The sequence below is a fragment of the Oenanthe melanoleuca genome, chromosome 5 (genome assembly GCF_029582105.1).
Source record: "Oenanthe melanoleuca isolate GR-GAL-2019-014 chromosome 5, OMel1.0, whole genome shotgun sequence".
NCBI classification, from domain to species: Eukaryota; Metazoa; Chordata; class Aves; order Passeriformes; family Muscicapidae; genus Oenanthe; species Oenanthe melanoleuca.
This window is the reverse complement of record NC_079339.1, coordinates 54,649,861-54,668,382: the sequence shown is the minus strand read 5'-3', so window position 1 is coordinate 54,668,382 and position 18,522 is coordinate 54,649,861. Positions and strand designations below refer to the sequence as shown.

At 40.2% G+C, this 18,522-nt stretch overlaps 1 protein-coding gene across 1 annotated transcript in view; it reads right to left on the bottom strand.

The window, feature by feature from the left end:
* KCNH5 (potassium voltage-gated channel subfamily H member 5) overlaps window positions 1–18,522 on the bottom strand; it is a 146,547-nt gene that overhangs the window by 48,646 nt on the left and 79,379 nt on the right. The window contains exon 8 of the mRNA XM_056492958.1: window positions 2,547–2,746. Coding sequence (XP_056348933.1) covers window positions 2,547–2,746 — 200 coding nt within the window. The remainder of the gene's footprint in view (window positions 1–2,546; window positions 2,747–18,522) is intronic.

Genomic DNA, 18,522 nt, shown 5'->3' with positions numbered 1-18,522 from the left:
AAAAGAAAAGCTGAACTTCCTCAGTAATTATCCTGTTTCATGAGCACATGTGTGTTTTGCAGGAAAAGAAGAAGCTTAATGAAAAGTTCATACAAATTAAGGAAGATGGGAAATCATGTGATGTAAATATATCCTCACAACAGACTGCTCAGAATGTCATTGCTGGAGCTTTGAGAATGAGACTGGCAGAAAGCTCTAAGGTCAGACTGTCAGACAAAGCAGTGCAGAGCAGCAATCCAAGACCTGGAACAATAAATCTCTCCTCCAAGCTGGAGCACTGTCTGGACTCAGACAGACTGCAGGTGCAGTACATCCCATTATCCCCTCTGTACCCACAAAAATAAATCTGACATGACCTTGGGGGTCCCTCTGCTCCCATGCTCTGGCTGCTCTAGGTTTGGTGAAGATGGAAGCAATTTAAGTGCAAGGCTAGAAAGGTTAAAGAAACCACCCACCCTAGGACTGTACTGCTGTTTCTATGATTTTTCAGCTGGAATTTACAACAGTTTCCCATTTGTTTGGGTGAAGACATCATGACACCTTCCAGATAAATATAAGACTGGCTGCAGCACAGCTTCCCAAGCTTTTGCTGAAGGCCAGGTTTTTGCAGCAGGAAGCAAACTGATCCCTGCCCTTGTACAGACCCTGGGATGCTCTGAGCAGGCACTGCAGCCACTGGAGCTGCTGCTTTTGCAGCCTTGCAGGCTGTAAGGGACACAAAATACCCAAATATCCAATCTGGTGCTCAAGTTCTGACATTTCTCCTATCTCTCTTCTTCTGTTCCATGGGCTTTTCTGGGAAGCTCAGTTAGCTGCAGCTACAGGTGGCCAGATGCAGAGGCTCCTGAAATCCTTCCACTGTTTTAAATTGGGTTTGCATCCAGGCCTAGGTTTAGGTAAATCTTCACCAAGGGAAAACTGTTAAAAACCTAAATCACAGATTTTACAGGTCAATTAATTATCTAGCTAAGCAGCCACTCCATCTTACAGACCAGAGAACAATGCTTGCCATGAGTTGGAGATTATGGCTCTAACTGTGTTTTTACAATCTATAAAACTGGACATGCGGAAACTATGGGAGGAAATTTCAGTAATTAAAGCATAGGTTCTCCTAATTAACTGCAAAGCATCATTAAAATCTAATAAAACTGCAGTGGAGTAACACAGGACTCTGGCAAGAAGATAAATGCAAATAGTTGAATTTTCATGTAGTTTGAAGTTTAGACAGCAGGACTGAATGCATTTACAGTAGTGTAGAACAGAAAAGCTCACTTTTAACATGTGAATCAGGATTAGGAAGTTAGGGTATTAGTGTACAAGAAGTTAACATTAAAGAATGTGGCATACTGAAGCACAAGAATCAAAGAAATAAAGATTTTTGCTACCTAAAGTAGTTGTGTTTGTGGTGGTAAACTGAATTTCAGAGCAGATGATAAATAAGAGAACTGCTGTTGCATCAGCATGATGTAAGACTAAATTTTTCAGTGCAGAGACTTCATCCTGGAACAACCTGCATCACCCTCCCATATTGCACCAGAGATTCAACTGAAGAAAGAACTTTAAAGCTCTGCAATCACATTTCAAGAGTCATCTGTCATCTGTCATGACTCTTCCTTAACTCCTTTGGACCCTTGGCCTTCAAGTCCTTAGGGGGATACTGGGGCTTGAATGCCTAATTTAATCTGACACATCCACAGGAGCCACAGGAGCATTGCTGAGCCTCACTGAACAAAAATCTGTACCCAAAACTGTTTTATCTTGCCTTGTGTTCAAGGCATTGCAGGTGGAACCCTTCCCTCCTCTGCTTCAGCTCTCTGAAATACCCAGGGCTGGACAGACTCACTGCCATGCAATGCAGAAAGAGAATTATTGAGGGCAAGCCATGAGGTCAGCCCTGGCACACCATGAATCACTCTCCAAAGATAACCTTCTAAAATCAGCTTTTGAAGAAACCTAAATGACCTCAGATCCTCCTGAGGGCTCAAGTCCTGCAGGATGCCAAGGGTACCACATTCTCTGTTCCTCCCTAGCAAGTGCCAGTCCAGAGATTTGAGCTCAGGGAGATCAATCTCCACTGCCATTAACTCTTATACTAATTATCCTATGGATGCACCAACATCCTGGGCATCAGCAAAAGATCCAAGCCAATCAAACTCATTTAACTGCAGTGCACAGATGCCAATACTTCTCAGGATAATACAGATGTAGTTTAGACACCACATTATGTTCTTGGGCTAATTTGAAGACCAATTCCCCATTGATTTCAATGGTTAAGTACATTAAAATTATTTAGTATTTATACAAACTAAGGCTGGAAAGCAGAAAACATTTACCACAATGAAAAATAAAGGCATACATTCAAAGCAGCAAAACAGTCCATTTTCAAAACAACCAGGTTTTTTTGCAAACACAAACATAATAAAGGCACAGCATGCAGTTAAGAATTATTTAGCAATTTATAAGCTGTTATACAGCTTATACTTTCTAAGAAAGCACACAAGGACACAAACTCCTGCTATCCAAACTGTTACCTCAGCTACTCATACCTTTTCTGTGTCAATTCCTTTAGACATGGACCAGGTGGAGACAATATAATCCATGACTCTTTCACTAAGGCCTTTTGGGACTTGATATAATTTTAGGAAATCCCTCACATTGTTCAGCATCTCGTGGTACCGGTTGGTGTTGGCATACATTTGCTGGAAAATGGTGGTGACGTTTCCAAAAATAGTTGCATAAAGAAGAGCTGAAAAAAAAAAAAAAAAAAAAAGGAAGATAAGTATATATGCTCTAGTAAATGCTAATCATAATTCAAGGGCAATGTCAGAGAATTTTAGATTTTTACATTAGAGTTTTAGATTTTTATATTAGACGTTATAGACTTTTCAGAAAAGAGAAATATTCTGGTATCTCATAACACCAATGTGCTGCACTACTTATGTTTTTGAATTATCAAATACAGAGAAATGTGCCTGTCATTTTTAATAATCTTTGCTCAGAGGTCGTTTATAGCAGAATTCAGCTATGCATTTCCATATTGCTTTTTAAAAAAACAAAAACAAAAACAAAAACCAACTACAGCCTACAAATGGTAAGAAATAAGCCACTGTGCAAGGAAAAAAAAAGCCTTCAATCACTCAGTGCATAATGTCTTCCCTCTACACAACCCATTTCTACCTCATTCCAGAAATCTCACTTTGTTTCACACCAATTTACTATTGTACATCACCCCTGCATGAGAGGTGGCATTTTTAAAGAAACATGGTGCTCTCCTAAAACCTGTCTAGTAGAAGAATTGTACCTCCATTTCACACACTGCTTTTTATATGTCCAGGAAGAATTCAGATGTCAAAGTTCATCACAAACACAGGATTCATACCAAACAATGTCACACAATGTGCAGCACAAATCAACACAAGATTTCTGTTTAGGAAAACACAGCAGAATAATGCTCTGTGTGATGCAGCAAGAAAAGATTTTTTTTTTTTCCTTGCTTTTCTGATTGCTGCATCATATCTGCAAGTTACAGAAAGATTTTCTATATTCCTGTATCCATTCAGGCATATATCAACACTTAAGAGTACAAGTATATGGATTATAAAAAGTTTTGATGGATGATTGCCACATAACTTTTATATTTCTTTAGCTTTCCCTGCTCTTTTGGACTTTTGCAGCAGGACAAACCTGATGAAATATCACTTCTCTTAAGTGCAACATCCCTCATCCTTTTGAACAGTGGCTGATTTATCATGCACTCATCTCATCAGGTATGTGAGGACACAAATATCTCTGATGTTAGATGCTCCTGCAAATCATTATAAATGAGAGAAGCCCTAATTGCCCCCAAAATGCTGCCTTTCTGCAGGAGCAGAATTGCTACAACCTGTAACTGCAGCCAGACTGCATCTGCAAATCCAGTGCCTACAACCCAAGGGGCAGACCTGCCCAGAGGACACAGGCTGATTGAAAATGTGTCCTGCAAGGCTTGAACAAAGAGATTCAACTCTGACACCTGCTAGGCTGGAAACAGCCAGGAATGCCATGGTGAAAACAGCTCATCTGAACAACTGGCACTTATTAGCTCCTCTTGGCAGAGAGGATTTGTGGAAAATATAAGGCCAGAGAAGAAATTCTGGTTTTGTGTCTCATAATATAGGATCCTGGAAAAGTTGTACTTCAAAAAAAGGTTTCTTCAAGAAATTAAGGGCAGAATAAATCATTGGATCAAGCACACAAAATCCCTGTAAACCCCACCCAGCAATAGCTCACTAAGGCAGAATCCACCAGGCTGAGGAGTCTGCCCAGACAAACTCAGCATTATCTCTCTGTTGGATTCCTTTCAAATTGGAAATGATAAAAATGGCTGAGTTCATCCAAATACTCCACTCCTCTCACAGGTGACTGCATGGGGCATCTCTGGCAAAGAGTTAAAGGGAACCAATTCCATCTTCAGAGCTTTGGAGCTGTGCCTCAAAGGCTCTCCTCATTTGTGCTGCTCCCCATGCCCACACCAGCACCTGCTGAGGGTGGCATGCAGCTTTTGGGGGGAGACAAGATTCCTCATAATTTACCTCTCTGTAAATCCCCTCCCCATCCCTTTTCTCTAGAAAATGAGGTCATTTATAAAAAACTGATTTTTATTGTTTTGCAGGTCTTGCTATGCAACATAAGTTTGGAGATGCTGAAGAGCATCTCACTTTCAAAGGGTTAAGGCTCTCCATCAATAATACATACTGTCCATAATTAGCAAGAGAAGATTTCTCACAGAATCTCTATTTAATGAGCAAAAATTGAAGTGACAAGTGTGAGTCTTACCCCTCGCCTATAAAAAAAAACAAAAGCAGTTGAATGCTACCAAGGGCATTTCACTTTTGCTTTATTTTAATTATTTTTGGCAGGTGGAATTGGCAGTAAAAACCATTTGCAAAAGGTTCTGGAAAAAAAACCAAAATTCTGGGCCTCTCTTTACAGTAAAAGTATTTAAACAACCTCTAATAAAATCTCTAAAGTTATTAATATACTTTAATAGTTTTACTTTAGTCTCTCAGTTTGCAATAAACAGGAGAGATGAGGTTGAAGGTGAAATTATGCAATTTCATGAAGGGACTGCTTAGGTCAAACTGCATTTATTCACCTTCTCTTTAAAGACTTGAATTTCTCCAAACATTTCCTGTTATGTTCCTGCAGTCATGCAACGCTCATTAACTCAATTGTTCTATGTGTGCAAATCTGGAACAGTCTTCACTAAGCTTGATAGAGATAAATTTGATGCAATGATGCAGAAATACTTCTTCTCAGTCCTAAAGGTGAGGTGAGTGGTCCAAGTGTAATTATAGCTTCTATTTTGACTCTTCAGTGTGGGAAATCTCCCCAAAATTACATACTATATATTTTTACATATAAAAATCTGTTACTATATTTGTACTTTTACAAAACATTTCTGAATTATTTAGCAGTGGTGTCACATAAGTGTTTGAGCCTAATTAAAAATAAGGAACTTTCTGGAAAATAAAATGACTCAGAGTTACCTAAATAATCCCAAAGCATTTCAGATCTCTGATTATCCTGACCTTATGTTAAATACATCTTCCTTAAGGAACTGAAGGCTTAATTGAGAGATCTGATTTTCCTTATGCCCTGCTCTATGCTAGTCTATTATTAATGCAAGCATATACAAGGTTCCTCTAAACTGCAATTGTAAAGATTAGCAAGGGGGTACCAGCCTCTTCTCCCAAATATCAAGTGGCAGGACAAGTGGAAATGGCCTCAAGTGCCAAGGGAGGGTTAGATTGGAAATCAGGAAAAATTGCTTCACTGAAGGAGTGTCCAGCACTGGTACAGGCTGCCCAGGGCAGTGGTGGAGTCACCAACCCTGAAGGGATTTAAAAGACACACAGATGTGGCACTTGGAGATGTGGTTTAGTGTGGGCTGGGTTAATTGTTGGACATAATGACCACAGAGGTCTTTCCCAGCATAAACTGTTCTATGAGGCTGGGATCCTGGAAAAATGCAGATTTTCATTTCTGCATGTTGAAACTAGCTGCAACTTCTTCAACTAATTTTTGAAACTGGCTATTCCTGCAAGATGTTTAGATAAGTATTATTAAAGTTCTATCATTCATCCAATATCCATTTTTGCATTGGGTTTTCACAGCCTAATTTTGGTACTGAGATGGTGTTTTCTGTGTACAGGGGTGGCATCTGTGAGAAGCTGCTGGAACATTCCTCCACATCCAGCAGAGCCAATGCCAGGCAGCTCCAGGACAGATGTGCCAATGGCCAAGGCTGGGACAATTAGAAATGATGTAACACCTCTGTGATATCATACTTAAGAATAGTAAGAAAAAAAAAAAAAAAAAAAGGGTATTGTGCAGCCACAGAAGAGAAGGGTGAGAATATGTGACAGGAACAGCTCTGCAGACACCAAGGTGGGTGGCTGGCATCAAACCAGTATAATTTAGCAAATATAAATAGAGAGAAACCCAGCACCAAAATATCTGATTTATTATTTTAGAAGCTGAGCAGTTTTCTGTTATTTCTTTCCACCTCAACACATCTGCCAAATGTTTGGTGCAGACCAGGCAGTGGCCATCTCCTACATCAAACAGCCTTGTTGAGATGCTGCAGCAGCAAAAAGCTGCCACTTTCTTAACAGAAATAGCTCTCCTCAAATCCACCAACACGTTTCAACCAAGTTACTACTGGGGAGAAAATAATCCTCCTGAGCCCATCAGTGTCTTACAGCACTTCTGTGATGCCAGCCCCAGCCTCCCACCTCTCCCCCCAGGGACACTCCTGACTGCCAGCTGTGCCAGTGGAAGCTCCAACACAGCCCTGTGGTTTTACAGCTCTTCAAAAGGACAACCTTGATCCTCAATCCTTGGCCCCACCAGATATTTTGCTGTTAAAATGCTCTCCCCCACCCCAGCAATGTTTTATATCAGTGTTCAATCAGTTTTTCCCCATTTACAGGAACATGCCAACACCAGAGCGCACTAACTTTTACATTTTTCTTTTCTTACACACTTTCACATGATTTCCAAAATCATCCAAGGCATTAAAAAAAAAACCTTTCCTCCAATTACCCCTGCAGCTTTCCTGGCCCAGCAGCTTCCTGATACTACAGTAATGCAAATCCTAAATTAATAGGATAGTGATAATCAAGATAGGCCTGTAAAAACCCTGTTAACATTGATATTTGCTTGACAAGAACTAAATGGTTATGTAAATTAGATTATTATCAGTAGTAAACTGCAGGAACTCACATTCACTGTTCTTCCCCTTGCAGGGGACACTGCACAGAAGAGAGGGACAGCTGCTTTGGAGGCAGTTGGGCATTTGGCATTCTTTGTGCATAAATTCTTATTAAAATGAAGGCTTTCAACTGCACTTCTACCATTGGTCACTAATTTTTAAATGGTGAACCTGGGAGCTTTTTTTTTTTTTTTTTTTTCCATGAGCACACTCAGCTAATGGAAAATACTTCAAAGCTCCAGTGCTTTTCCACCCTGCAGATGTGATGACCTGACTACCTGCACTTTTGCACTAAGTTGCAAGCCAAGATTGGCTGAAATGATATTGCAAAACACAAATTAAAGTACCATTGTCCACAGCTATAAGTGGGGTTTCAGTCCTGTGGCAGTGATGGACCAGAGCTAAGTTATGGATGGAGTTGGCTGAGGTTATTCAGCAGCACAGACAACAAAATTCCTCATTGCAACCACTTGAGGATGAAGGGCCAAGGGCTCCCAGGTCTGATGCTGAGCAGCTTCAAATCAGTTTGCACACACATCTCAGCATCTCCTTCCACAGCCACCCCAGGTTCTTAGATTACTTTGTTCCTTCACCTGAGAAACAGTGCCAGCCATCAGAAAGAGAACCCTGCCCAGGCTCAGGGGGTTCCTGTTGGTATTTGCATTGAATTTCCTGCATTTCTTTCCACTGGAAAGCTTTACAGGTCTTGGGACTGCCAGGGTCTGCTTCTTCCTCACATTAGTCAAGGGTGTTAAGCAACACACAAGAAGGCACAGCCTGAAAAATGGTAGCAATTACACCACAACAGGCAGCAAACAAACAGGCAAACCCTGTGTACTGAATGGTATCACTTTGCTGGAAAAAAACTTATTTTGCAGTGAAAAGGTCTTAATTCTGGAATCTTTTTCTCTAAGAGCTCCGAAGAGGCTGCTCAGGGTTTCTTTTACACATTTCATATGCAGTGGGAGTTGGTTTAATGGGTAACAGCTTTTGATGGTGACTGTTGAGGAAGGAATATTTAACTTTCCATTTATCAGAACAGTATGACACAAACACAGATAAGAAATAACTAGTGAAATGAGTGAAACCATTTCTTACAGTAATGCTTCATCATTCCTGTTTCTTCAGAAAACCATCACTGCCTTGTCAAAAGGCATGTCTAGCCTTTCACACACTGCACAAAGTCCTCTGCAAAGGTAATTGGTAATTAAAACACAATCACTTCCCTAAAGGAATTACAGTGGGTGCAGAAGGAAAGAAGCAGAAGTTAACCAAAGTTCATGAGAATTATGTTCACCACGAATTCCAGTAATTTCCATGCCTCTAGCACACTTTGCTCCATCCTTATTTATCATTTTCTCCATTTTGAATATTATCTCCAACACTGCCTCATTTCCATGCAAATCTCTCCAGCATTTCAGAAGAAGCTGAATTGTGTCTGTCAGACAGTCATCCACCTATCACATAAAATCTTTCTCCTTCCTTTCTCCATCAAAAAAAATATCCACAGAGTGCTGTCCTTACTCTTGTTACTGTCCAGAACTGAGACCCAGGGATCAAAACCATCCTGTCCTTCCTCAGTGTGTCAAAACTGTCACCAATAACAAGCTCAGGACACAAAGGGTCTGAACAGCAGCACAGGAACCAAAGGGATCATCTCAAAAAAAAAGTTTCCTGAGCAAAGTTGGCAGCTGTCAGTATCCCTGTGTGAAAACTTTACAGCTCTGTGCTGGGCTTGAGCCATGAGCATTTTTTCTCTTGCTGATTTTATTTTTTCCCCTTTAATACTTTTAAAGGAATTTTTTTTTAGTGGGACACCAAGTTCTTGTCACATTAAGATGAACTCAGGACAGGAATGTTGCTGGAGGCAGGATGCCAGAACATCACTAGCACACTGGGAGCACCACCTAAATTGCCTGTCTTGTTAAAATATAATGGAAAATTTGTAAACACACCTTCAAAGCACTTCACTGTAGGAAAAGATGCTTCTAGCTCTCTGCTCCTAGGTTCTTTCTTAATGTGTATGCCAGTGGGAGGTTTGTGCTGTATAAATCTATGTCTTGGTGTGGTTTAGATACTCATAAATCTACATATATATATATATATGTGTGTGTGTGTATATATATGTGTGTGTGTGTATATATGTGTATATATGTGTGTATAGATATATGTATATGTATATATATGTATATATGTATATATGTATATATGTGTATATATATGTATATATATGTATATAAATGTGTATATATATATATGTATATGTATGTATGTATATATATGCACATACACACACATACACAGTGTAAAGGTGATCAGACCTACAACATCAATGGGCTCAGAATTTCTGCAGCTGCAAGATTTCCTTTGAGTCTTCTAATTTGCTCATTCTTTCTAGTTCTTTCAAATCCAATTCTGCTTATTTGTTGAATTAAATGTTGGGTTTTATGTCAGCACAAATAACAAGAATGGGTTTGGGACAATTAAAGGAATTATTCCAGCTATAAAACACAGACCATGCACAGCCCTGAGCAGTGTGGTAAACACACCTGTTACCATAACAGTGAGTATTTATACAATATCTGTCTGAAAATATTAATGAGACAGAGAACAGGTAAAGCAATATTGCTTCTGTTCAGTAGAACTGAGTCTGAACTCTGTGTGAAGATGGATTTTTGTATGTAATTATAGGGAATTTTAGGAACAAAGTAAAGTACTTTACCCTTAATATTAAAAGCCTCAAATTTAGAGATTATGTTTCCATCCTATTATTTTCAAAGTAATTCTGCTTCATAAAATGACCACAAAACTCCTTCACTGAACTCAACAATAATTTATCTTTCTCATCTAAGTCATGTACAGAAGCACTTTCCCTCTAATTCTCTATCCAGCAAATTCAGCACTTCTAGGCAGAGCTCAGCAAACTTTTGTATCCAACATTTTCCATCTGATGCTGACAGATTAGCTCTGATTAAATTTCTCTTCCCTGACATGTTTGCACAGAAACAAATGGGAAACAAAAAAGTTTCACAAAAAGTTGAAGCAATTCACCTCCAGGTTTTATAAAACAAAAAACTGAAAACACAGTGAAACATTTTTCCTCCAGTCATTTGGTTTTAAATATTATAAACCTGAACAATGGAAGAAAATCATATTTTGATGCAAAAAAAAAAAGAGCCTTAACACCCTAAAAAAAAAAAAAAGTGGAACATTCATTATTTTCACACATACCCTCAGTTTATATTGCAATGGAATGCTTTCCACAAAACCAAGCCATGAGTTTTTAGCACACTGTTGGCAATAAGGGCCAATCCAAACTCCTTTTTGCCCAATTTATTAGCACCAGATTTCCATTTTATCAGGACATTTGTGCACATGACTGGTGTGAAGCCTGCTCCCCATTCCCACAACTGGGCAGAGCTCAGCACCTCTCCTGCTGGAATAACTCTGGTTTTGTCTAAAAAATTTCACACCGAGGTTTTCAGCCTTTCAAGGTGAATTAGCTTTGCTCTGCTGTGATTATTCGCTTTGGGAAGCTGTCCTTCATGGCAGTATTGACTCAGCTGTGGCAGATGCTGAGCTGTCACTGAGCCTGACAACTTCTTCAGAGCTCCCCTGTAAAACAGCCAATGGCCAAGTGAAGCCTAGCTGAGAAAACAAGCACGCTTCCCACTTTTATACTCCATGAAATCCCCTGTCCTGCTCCAGGCTGCATCCTTCTGGGAGGAGGAGAGAAGCTGGACTCTCAGCTTGGCACTCAGCATTATCAATTAACCCTTTGTGTGCTCAAAGCACATCCACCCTCCTGCCTGATGTTGGTGGGACCGTGTTCATCACTGGCCTGTGGCTTGGCAGCCACTCAGAGCTGCCACAAAACCACTTTTTCCAGGGGAGAAGGGTCTTTGGGGAAGGTGAATGTGCTTAAGGAAAGGTTTTCATTCCCTACACAATATTGATTTTCATTCCAGCACATTTGGGCAGTTTTTACAGCACTTCAGAGAACACCTGGGATCCTACAGAGACCCTCTGTGTTCACCTTTGCAAAGTGGCACAAACCACCCTTGTGAAGGGCAAAATGGCAGGCAACACCCCAAAAATGTTTTTGCATTGTTCATCAGAGGATCACAAAGCCAGATAGTAATATATATTTTTTTAATTATTGTTTTTTATTGATTTATTTATTTATAAATGTATATATAGAACTGGACATCATCACTCCAAAGGCTATAAAAATACCTGTTTTCAGGTGAAACAAGCTGTCCAAATGCTTGTTCATTCACATTACCTCCACTTCTTTCCACTAGTCCCACATCTCTGAACCATCCCCTTCTCCATAATACCAAAAATAAAAAAAACATTCCTGGAAACATTGCTAGCCATGGATGGTGTCCTGGCAGAAGGGCTTGAGAATATTCAAAAGAACAGCAAAACTTTTCATGCACTATCAAATTAAAAAAATAAAAATAAAAAAATTAAAAATAAAAAAGCCTGGTGTTTTATTTTGGCCTCAGTGTATGTATTGCTGAACTCCCCATGACTATGTGAGACTGGAAAAGTATCTTTATTTCCTGGCAGCAGCTCCTGGAGCTCTTCTCCTCCTGCTCCAACTCCTTCTGATCAGCACTTGCTTCTATCTGATTACCTCTCTGTTTTCTTGCTCACTATTCCAGGAAGGAGATGCTGGAATTAGATTTGCTGCATTTCCATTCCTACATTAACACTAATTTCACTGAAGTCAATGAAATTACACTGATGTCTGGAGAGTGTCTGAGGAGAATAATTGAGTGTACTTTATCACTTTTGTTTGACTTTTTTAGCGACTGTTTCATTGCATTTTTAAACGTCCCATTTCACTAAAATGCACTTATTCTGCTCTTGGAGGCTGCAGTGAAGCTGCTCTGTGGGACCATGGAGCTCTTGCTGGAAAGCTCCAGGCACTGCCTGGAAGATGCCTGGGATGGGAGCACAGGGATAAATGTGTACAGTGATAAATGTGACACACAGCACCACACTAATTGCTCAGCCAGCAAAAATCCATCCCCTGACTGCAGCTCCCTCCAGATATTTATGAGAAGAGCTCAAGAAAGAGGGTGCAGAGTGCACTCCTGCCCTGGGCCCCTCCTTTCAGATTTCCACAAGCCCAGACAGCCCAGGGACTGCACCCACACCATGTATTAACCTCCGACCATCTCCACCCAGAATATCTGATACTGCTCCACAAATCCACTTCTGGGTTTTTTCCTCACCAAAACATTATTTTTTTTGTGCTATTCTGCAAGCCTGGCTGCCCCAGCCTTTACACTGACCACTCCCAGCCACCCTTTCTAGAAAGTGAGTAATTGCTGCTCTCCATCTCCTTCGCACCACTCTTGTTTTCTGAAACCATCGCCCACTGTGTTTTTCCAGCCATCATCCCTTGCCTCATTCCTGTCACCTCTCAGACACCCTTTTTAATCTTGCAGCATCTTGCTGCAGAGCAGTGCAGCCTGGTGCAACAGCATTAATTTCAATTGCCTGCCCAGGAATCCCATTTGCCTTTTGTTGACTGAATATTGCACCGATATTTTCAAGGAACCCTCAGCAGTAAGAGCCAGGTGTCATTCCTCAGGTAACTGCTAACTCAGAAAACATTACTGTGCAGGTATGGCTGCCTATTCATTTGTGTGCACTGACACTGAATTTCATCAGTCCTTTTTACAACACTTCTGTGGTGGCATTGCTGGATCAAACCAGAAATCCTCATTTCAGGAATCAGCAGACCTGCAGCACAGGGGAGTTTTCTGCTATGCTTCTCCCAAGCTAAGCTGTTTCCTAAACTACATTTAGATACAGCTATGAGTTAAAAGTCTGTGCAAAATTTAATTGTTTTCTTTTTTTTATTTTTATTTTTATTTTTTTAGGTTTATGCCAGTATCACAGCTTAGGTCACAATAATTGGGGAGATTTTATCATCTTTCTACTACAAGCAGGACTATTTCCCAGAGCAGCACAAAGCTGTTCTTGGATGTTACCCAAGAGTGACTAAGGCAACTCTGAAAGTCCAGTGAAAATAAACGAGAGATTTGACAGAATAAAAATATCAAGGTTTGACCCAACAGTTACAACAGTTAAGGGATGGGATATCTTTCAAACATTAACTCCTTAGCAGCAGGAGAAAATGTGAATTTCTAAAGGACACGTTCCACCCTCCAGTCTGGTAGCCCCATGTGCCATCAACACCAATATTGTGTTGTCTTTATTCACACACCAGCCAGATCAGCCAGGAAAGCAAGAGGTTAATTTGAGTGGCCTTGATGCCTCTGACACAACTGACACATGTTAAGAGATGAGGGAATGACTGCAGAGTCTCTCCCCCCACTTATTTTACCATCCTCAGTTGTTTCTCAGCTATTGCAAGGTACTCATAGCTGATCTCATGTGCCAAAAATGTCCTTTTTTAGGGACAATGACATTGAAATTACACACAGAACAGGCATTGCACATGGAATGGGGAGCTTGACAATATATTCACGTTTTTTTGCACCTGCAAGTATCACTCACTTTGAGTTGTGCCACCACCAGCTACTTGTGTGAGTAAGAAACTGCTGCAAGCCCTGCAGGATTGAGTCCTCAAACCCCAGGAAAATGATATTCAACAACCCATCTATCAGCACACCTCTTCAGGCCTTCCAGCCTGCTTCTCCCCAAGCCTCTGCAGCATGGCACATTAGTTTTATACTGAACTATTAATTGCAGTTGACTTTGCAAAGCTCTTTTCTTTACATTTTTTATTCAGCTTCGCAAACCCAATCCCAAAGGAGTTCATCTTATTCCCCACAGTTGTTGATCAAATTGAAAATATTTCCTTTAATCTTTTCAGGCATTCAGATTTATTAACTGTGGAGCAGAGCCTCTTCATCTCCTCTACTGATGGCCTGGGAGGAACAATCTTACACGTATTTCTCATTTTATGCAAGTGCTTATTCCTGCAAGTACATATTAGTAAGCATAACATTAAAACACATTTACCTAACCTAAATAAAAACACTTTGAACCACATTTGCAAGCTAACCTGCTTTAGTTCTTAATGATATTAATCTGAAGTCATTTTTCCCAGAGGTTGTGGTCCATAATTCATTGAGGTCAATAAAAAGTAGCTGCTGATGTCAGTGAGTTTTAGGGTGGGCAATAAACACATATGAGTGTATTTTCCTTTGAGAAGCTGCTTGAGAAACTTCCCAAAGGCAGGAGAAAAGGCCCTTGGGACACAATTTTAATTTTCTTCATGCCTATTCATAGTTAGAATAATAGCAATCATCATCATCATTTCACAGTCTCTTCACATTTCTCATTAATACATACATTTTACAAAGAAAGGTAAATTATTCAATTTTCTTCCATACTTACACATTTATGATTAAGTTCCACACTTAATCATTTATGTCAATTGTCCCTGTTCTATTTTTTATTAGGAAATTCAGAATGAAATATTTTATAAAATTGAGACGTGCATTCATGGTTTTAAAAATTACTATTCCCCACCTCATTATTTTGCTGCTTTTATTCTACAAAATAGGATAAACTTCAGTAAAAAAATAAAAAGCAACCCCTTAACCTGAGTCTTAATCTCAATTTGTAACTGCAGAAGACCTTCTAAAATGAAACCAGAAGTCAAATGTCTCATTTTTAATATCTACTTCTCCACCATCCAAGTGAAGTTTTTAAAAAATAAAATAAAGTTTCCTCCCATTTTTAAAACCTTTCCAGCAGAAAAACAAGCGAAGGATTTTTCTTGTTTTGTTGTAGTGGGAAAAAATAAATCTGAAAAGCAGAGTAAGAAAATGAGCAAGAGAGGACTTCTCAGTTCTCTTAAAAACAGGGGCATATTAGCTCAGATGTTAAAAAAATAAACCCTTGTGTATATAATTTCTTTTTCCTCAAAATAATTTGTAATTTAGAATAAGAATAAATTTTCAACAGAATTAAGGATTTTCCCAAACACTTTTCATTTTATCTAAGTTTCCACCACAAGTTTTTTCCCCCTATCTCATTAACACCCTTAATTTCTTCCTGCTTTCCACATCTCCCTTCATCCTCTGCTGAAGTCTTCCAGAGGTGATATAGCTTATTTTTTAATTTTATTTAGTAGCTTAGCTGCCTCCCACCTGACATGATTCCAAGCTGTTTTTCTTCATTTTACTCAATGTTGTTCATAATTATTTAACCTAATTGATAGGATGCCTCCTCTGGGTAGAGCCTGTTGCCATGACACTGTAAGAAATTACTCCATATTTCTCCATTCCTGGATCTTCCTGAAGAATTTATGCAGAACATCTTGCCTTCACCAGCTCCCTACCTTCACACACATCCATAAAAAATAATTAATGAGCTAATCCTTGCAGGCAGATTTCACTGGAATAATAGGTCTAACATTGGGAGTGGTTTTTTGTAAAGCCTTCTTCTGCTGATACTGACCAAGACTGCACAGCTTTATGCAATCACAGAATTGTTGAGGTTGGAGAAGACCTTTAGGATCAGCAAGTCCAACTCTTCACCCAGCCAAGGTCACCATTAAACCATGTCCCAAGTGCATGTTCACACCTATTTCAAATCCTGCCAGGGATGGAGACTCCACCACTGCCTGGGCAGCCTGTGCCTGTGCTTGGCAATGCCTTCCATGAAGAAATTGTTCCTAATACCCAATCTAAACTTCTCCTGGAGCAATTTGATGCTCCATTTCCTTTTCTCCCATCACTTTTACCCAGGAGCAGATCCTGACCCCCACCTGGCTGCATCCTCCTGTCAGGGAGTTGGGGAGGGTGATGAGATCTTCCCCTGAACCTCCTGAGCACCCCCAGCTCCCTCAGCTGCTCCTCATCTGACTCATTCTCCAGAGCCTTCCCCAGCTCTGTTCCCTTCTCTGCACACACTGCAGCCCCTCCATGCCCATCCTGAGGGGCCCAAAACCAAACACAGGGTTTTTGGTGTGGCCTCACCAGTGCCAACCCCTGCCCTGCTGCTGCTGGTACCAGCCAGGATGTGAAGGCACAGTCTGTGCCTTGTGACAAGCCAAGGGCACCCAGAAGGCAACAAGCAGGGGTGGCACAGGCACAGGGCAGCTGGTGAGGACGGGGTTTAGCAGCCAAGCTGGGTCACAGCTGAGCTGAGTCCTTTCCCAAAGCCCCCCCACCATTCACACCAATAAAAGACATGCAGGAAAAAACAGTGCACGATGTCTGAGGAGATGGAGCCTCACCCTGCAGTTTCAGGCACCTTGCTGTAATTCCAGCAATGGGATTTTGTAGCTGTGTGCTGCACCTTTGGGATTTTGTACCTTTGGTAACTGTGCCTTCCAGAGCAGACACAAATGGTGAGATGTTTTCAGGGCTCTGCAGCTCTCCGGGAGCTTTACAGCTGCAGAAAAAAAGGGCCACCTTGAGAGGAGTTCCTGCACAGAGCAGGGGCACAGTGAGGAGCTCCAGATTAATTTATCCTACTTAGAGAGTGGTCCTTTGTACAAGTTCCTCTCAATTTTGGCAACCCCAACCCCTCCTGCCTGGCCCTTGTATCACTCTAAACTGTAATCCAAATTTTCTCACAGCCTCCTCTCCCTCCTGACCCAAACCTTTCCAACCAGGACCTTCATTTGAAAACATGAAATGAAGCCAAAGCATGTTGAGTCCACACCAAGCAGCACTCACAGCTCAATCTCTACAATCCATTTTGTCCTGGCTTTGGACAGTGATCACACTGCTGATATTGCAACCCTCTGGGCAATTAGGAACAGTTTAGAGGACCAGAGTTTGTATCTAAGGCAGTCTGAAATGCACAGCATGGACACAGTGTATTTGTCCTTGTGAATGTTTCTAGCAAAACACAATATTAACTATATTCATTATTTTTACTTACACACACCACTAGAGCTGTGGTTCTGCTCCTCAAAACTCTGCACTCAATACTGCAGAAATTATACAGATTGGGAATAGCCAAGCTTTTCATGGTAAGAAAAAAAATCCATTTGTTTTCATTTATATATTATTGACAAACTTGCTGAGCAAAACTTGCTTTTATTGTTGTTGATGAGGACTCATTCACAAGGCTAGGATAAAAAGCTAATGAAAACTCAAGGAAAAAGTCAAATTACAAAGCTGTATCTGAAGTCCTTGATGTTGTCTCCCTTTCACACTTCAGAGGCATAAGGCTATTATGAAATTTCATTTTTTAATTATTATTTGGGGCAGAGTCACACCAGATTCAAGAACTGATTTATTCAGCTAATATATTTATTTTCATTTGTGAAAGACATTTCTGAGCATGGCAACCAAAGCAACAGCAAATTAAAATTCTCAAAAGCTACAATTTGCTGATTATAATTACTAAGAGAGTGCCCATCTCCCCTCTCATTTACACAAAATGAATTTACAGTCCATTTCCAGGTTCCTCCCCTACAAGCAGTGAGCCAACAGCAAGTATTTCAAAGAACACAGAGGGACTGTGTGGAGGGTGAGAAATGATCCTTTTGACCCTGCACAGGGCCCACAGATAATTTAGCAAACCTGTCCTTACCCCATAAATCTCCTGCCACAAGCAGACACAGTCATTAACTGCTCCATGATTTGACAAGTAACAGAAACTAATGTCACCAAGAGTCAGTGTGAAGCACACATGGCAAAGCATGTCCCCTCATGGTCTCCTAATTAATAGGTACTATATATATTTTAATATTTGCCTTTGTCATCCCCCAAAAAATATGTAGAGATTGATATGGCTCAGATTTTCTTCTTCCCAGGAAGCTTTGATCTTGAGTCCAAATGAAAAAGAAAGAATAATTTTTAGATTTAAAATCTGTGGGCAGGTGGGGGTAGGTTATGGTGATAGGAATGAAAATTAAATTGATTTTGCACTATTTTATATTCCACTAGGTAACATGAGACAATAAAAACTCAAAGCTAAGGATGCTTAATGACAAAATTGATAGGTCAGTTTGTCCCATATGGAATTCATCAGCCCATAATGGAATAAAGGGGACACAGAGTGCTAACAAGTTTTTAAAAGATGTTTTGGCAGGATCAGCTAAATGCCTCCTTCTTTGACAAATTAGCTTCTTCTATTGAAATTATATTCTCCCTCAAAGATTTTAACTGGCTTTAATAATCTCCCAATTTGTTTCCTAGGAAGGGATTTCTGCAATGCTCCAATGGTATTTGCATTCAGGGCATTCAGGCTCATAAGGGCCACATTGAATATCTTTGTATTTGTATATCTCTGAAACTCATGGGGATGTTCAG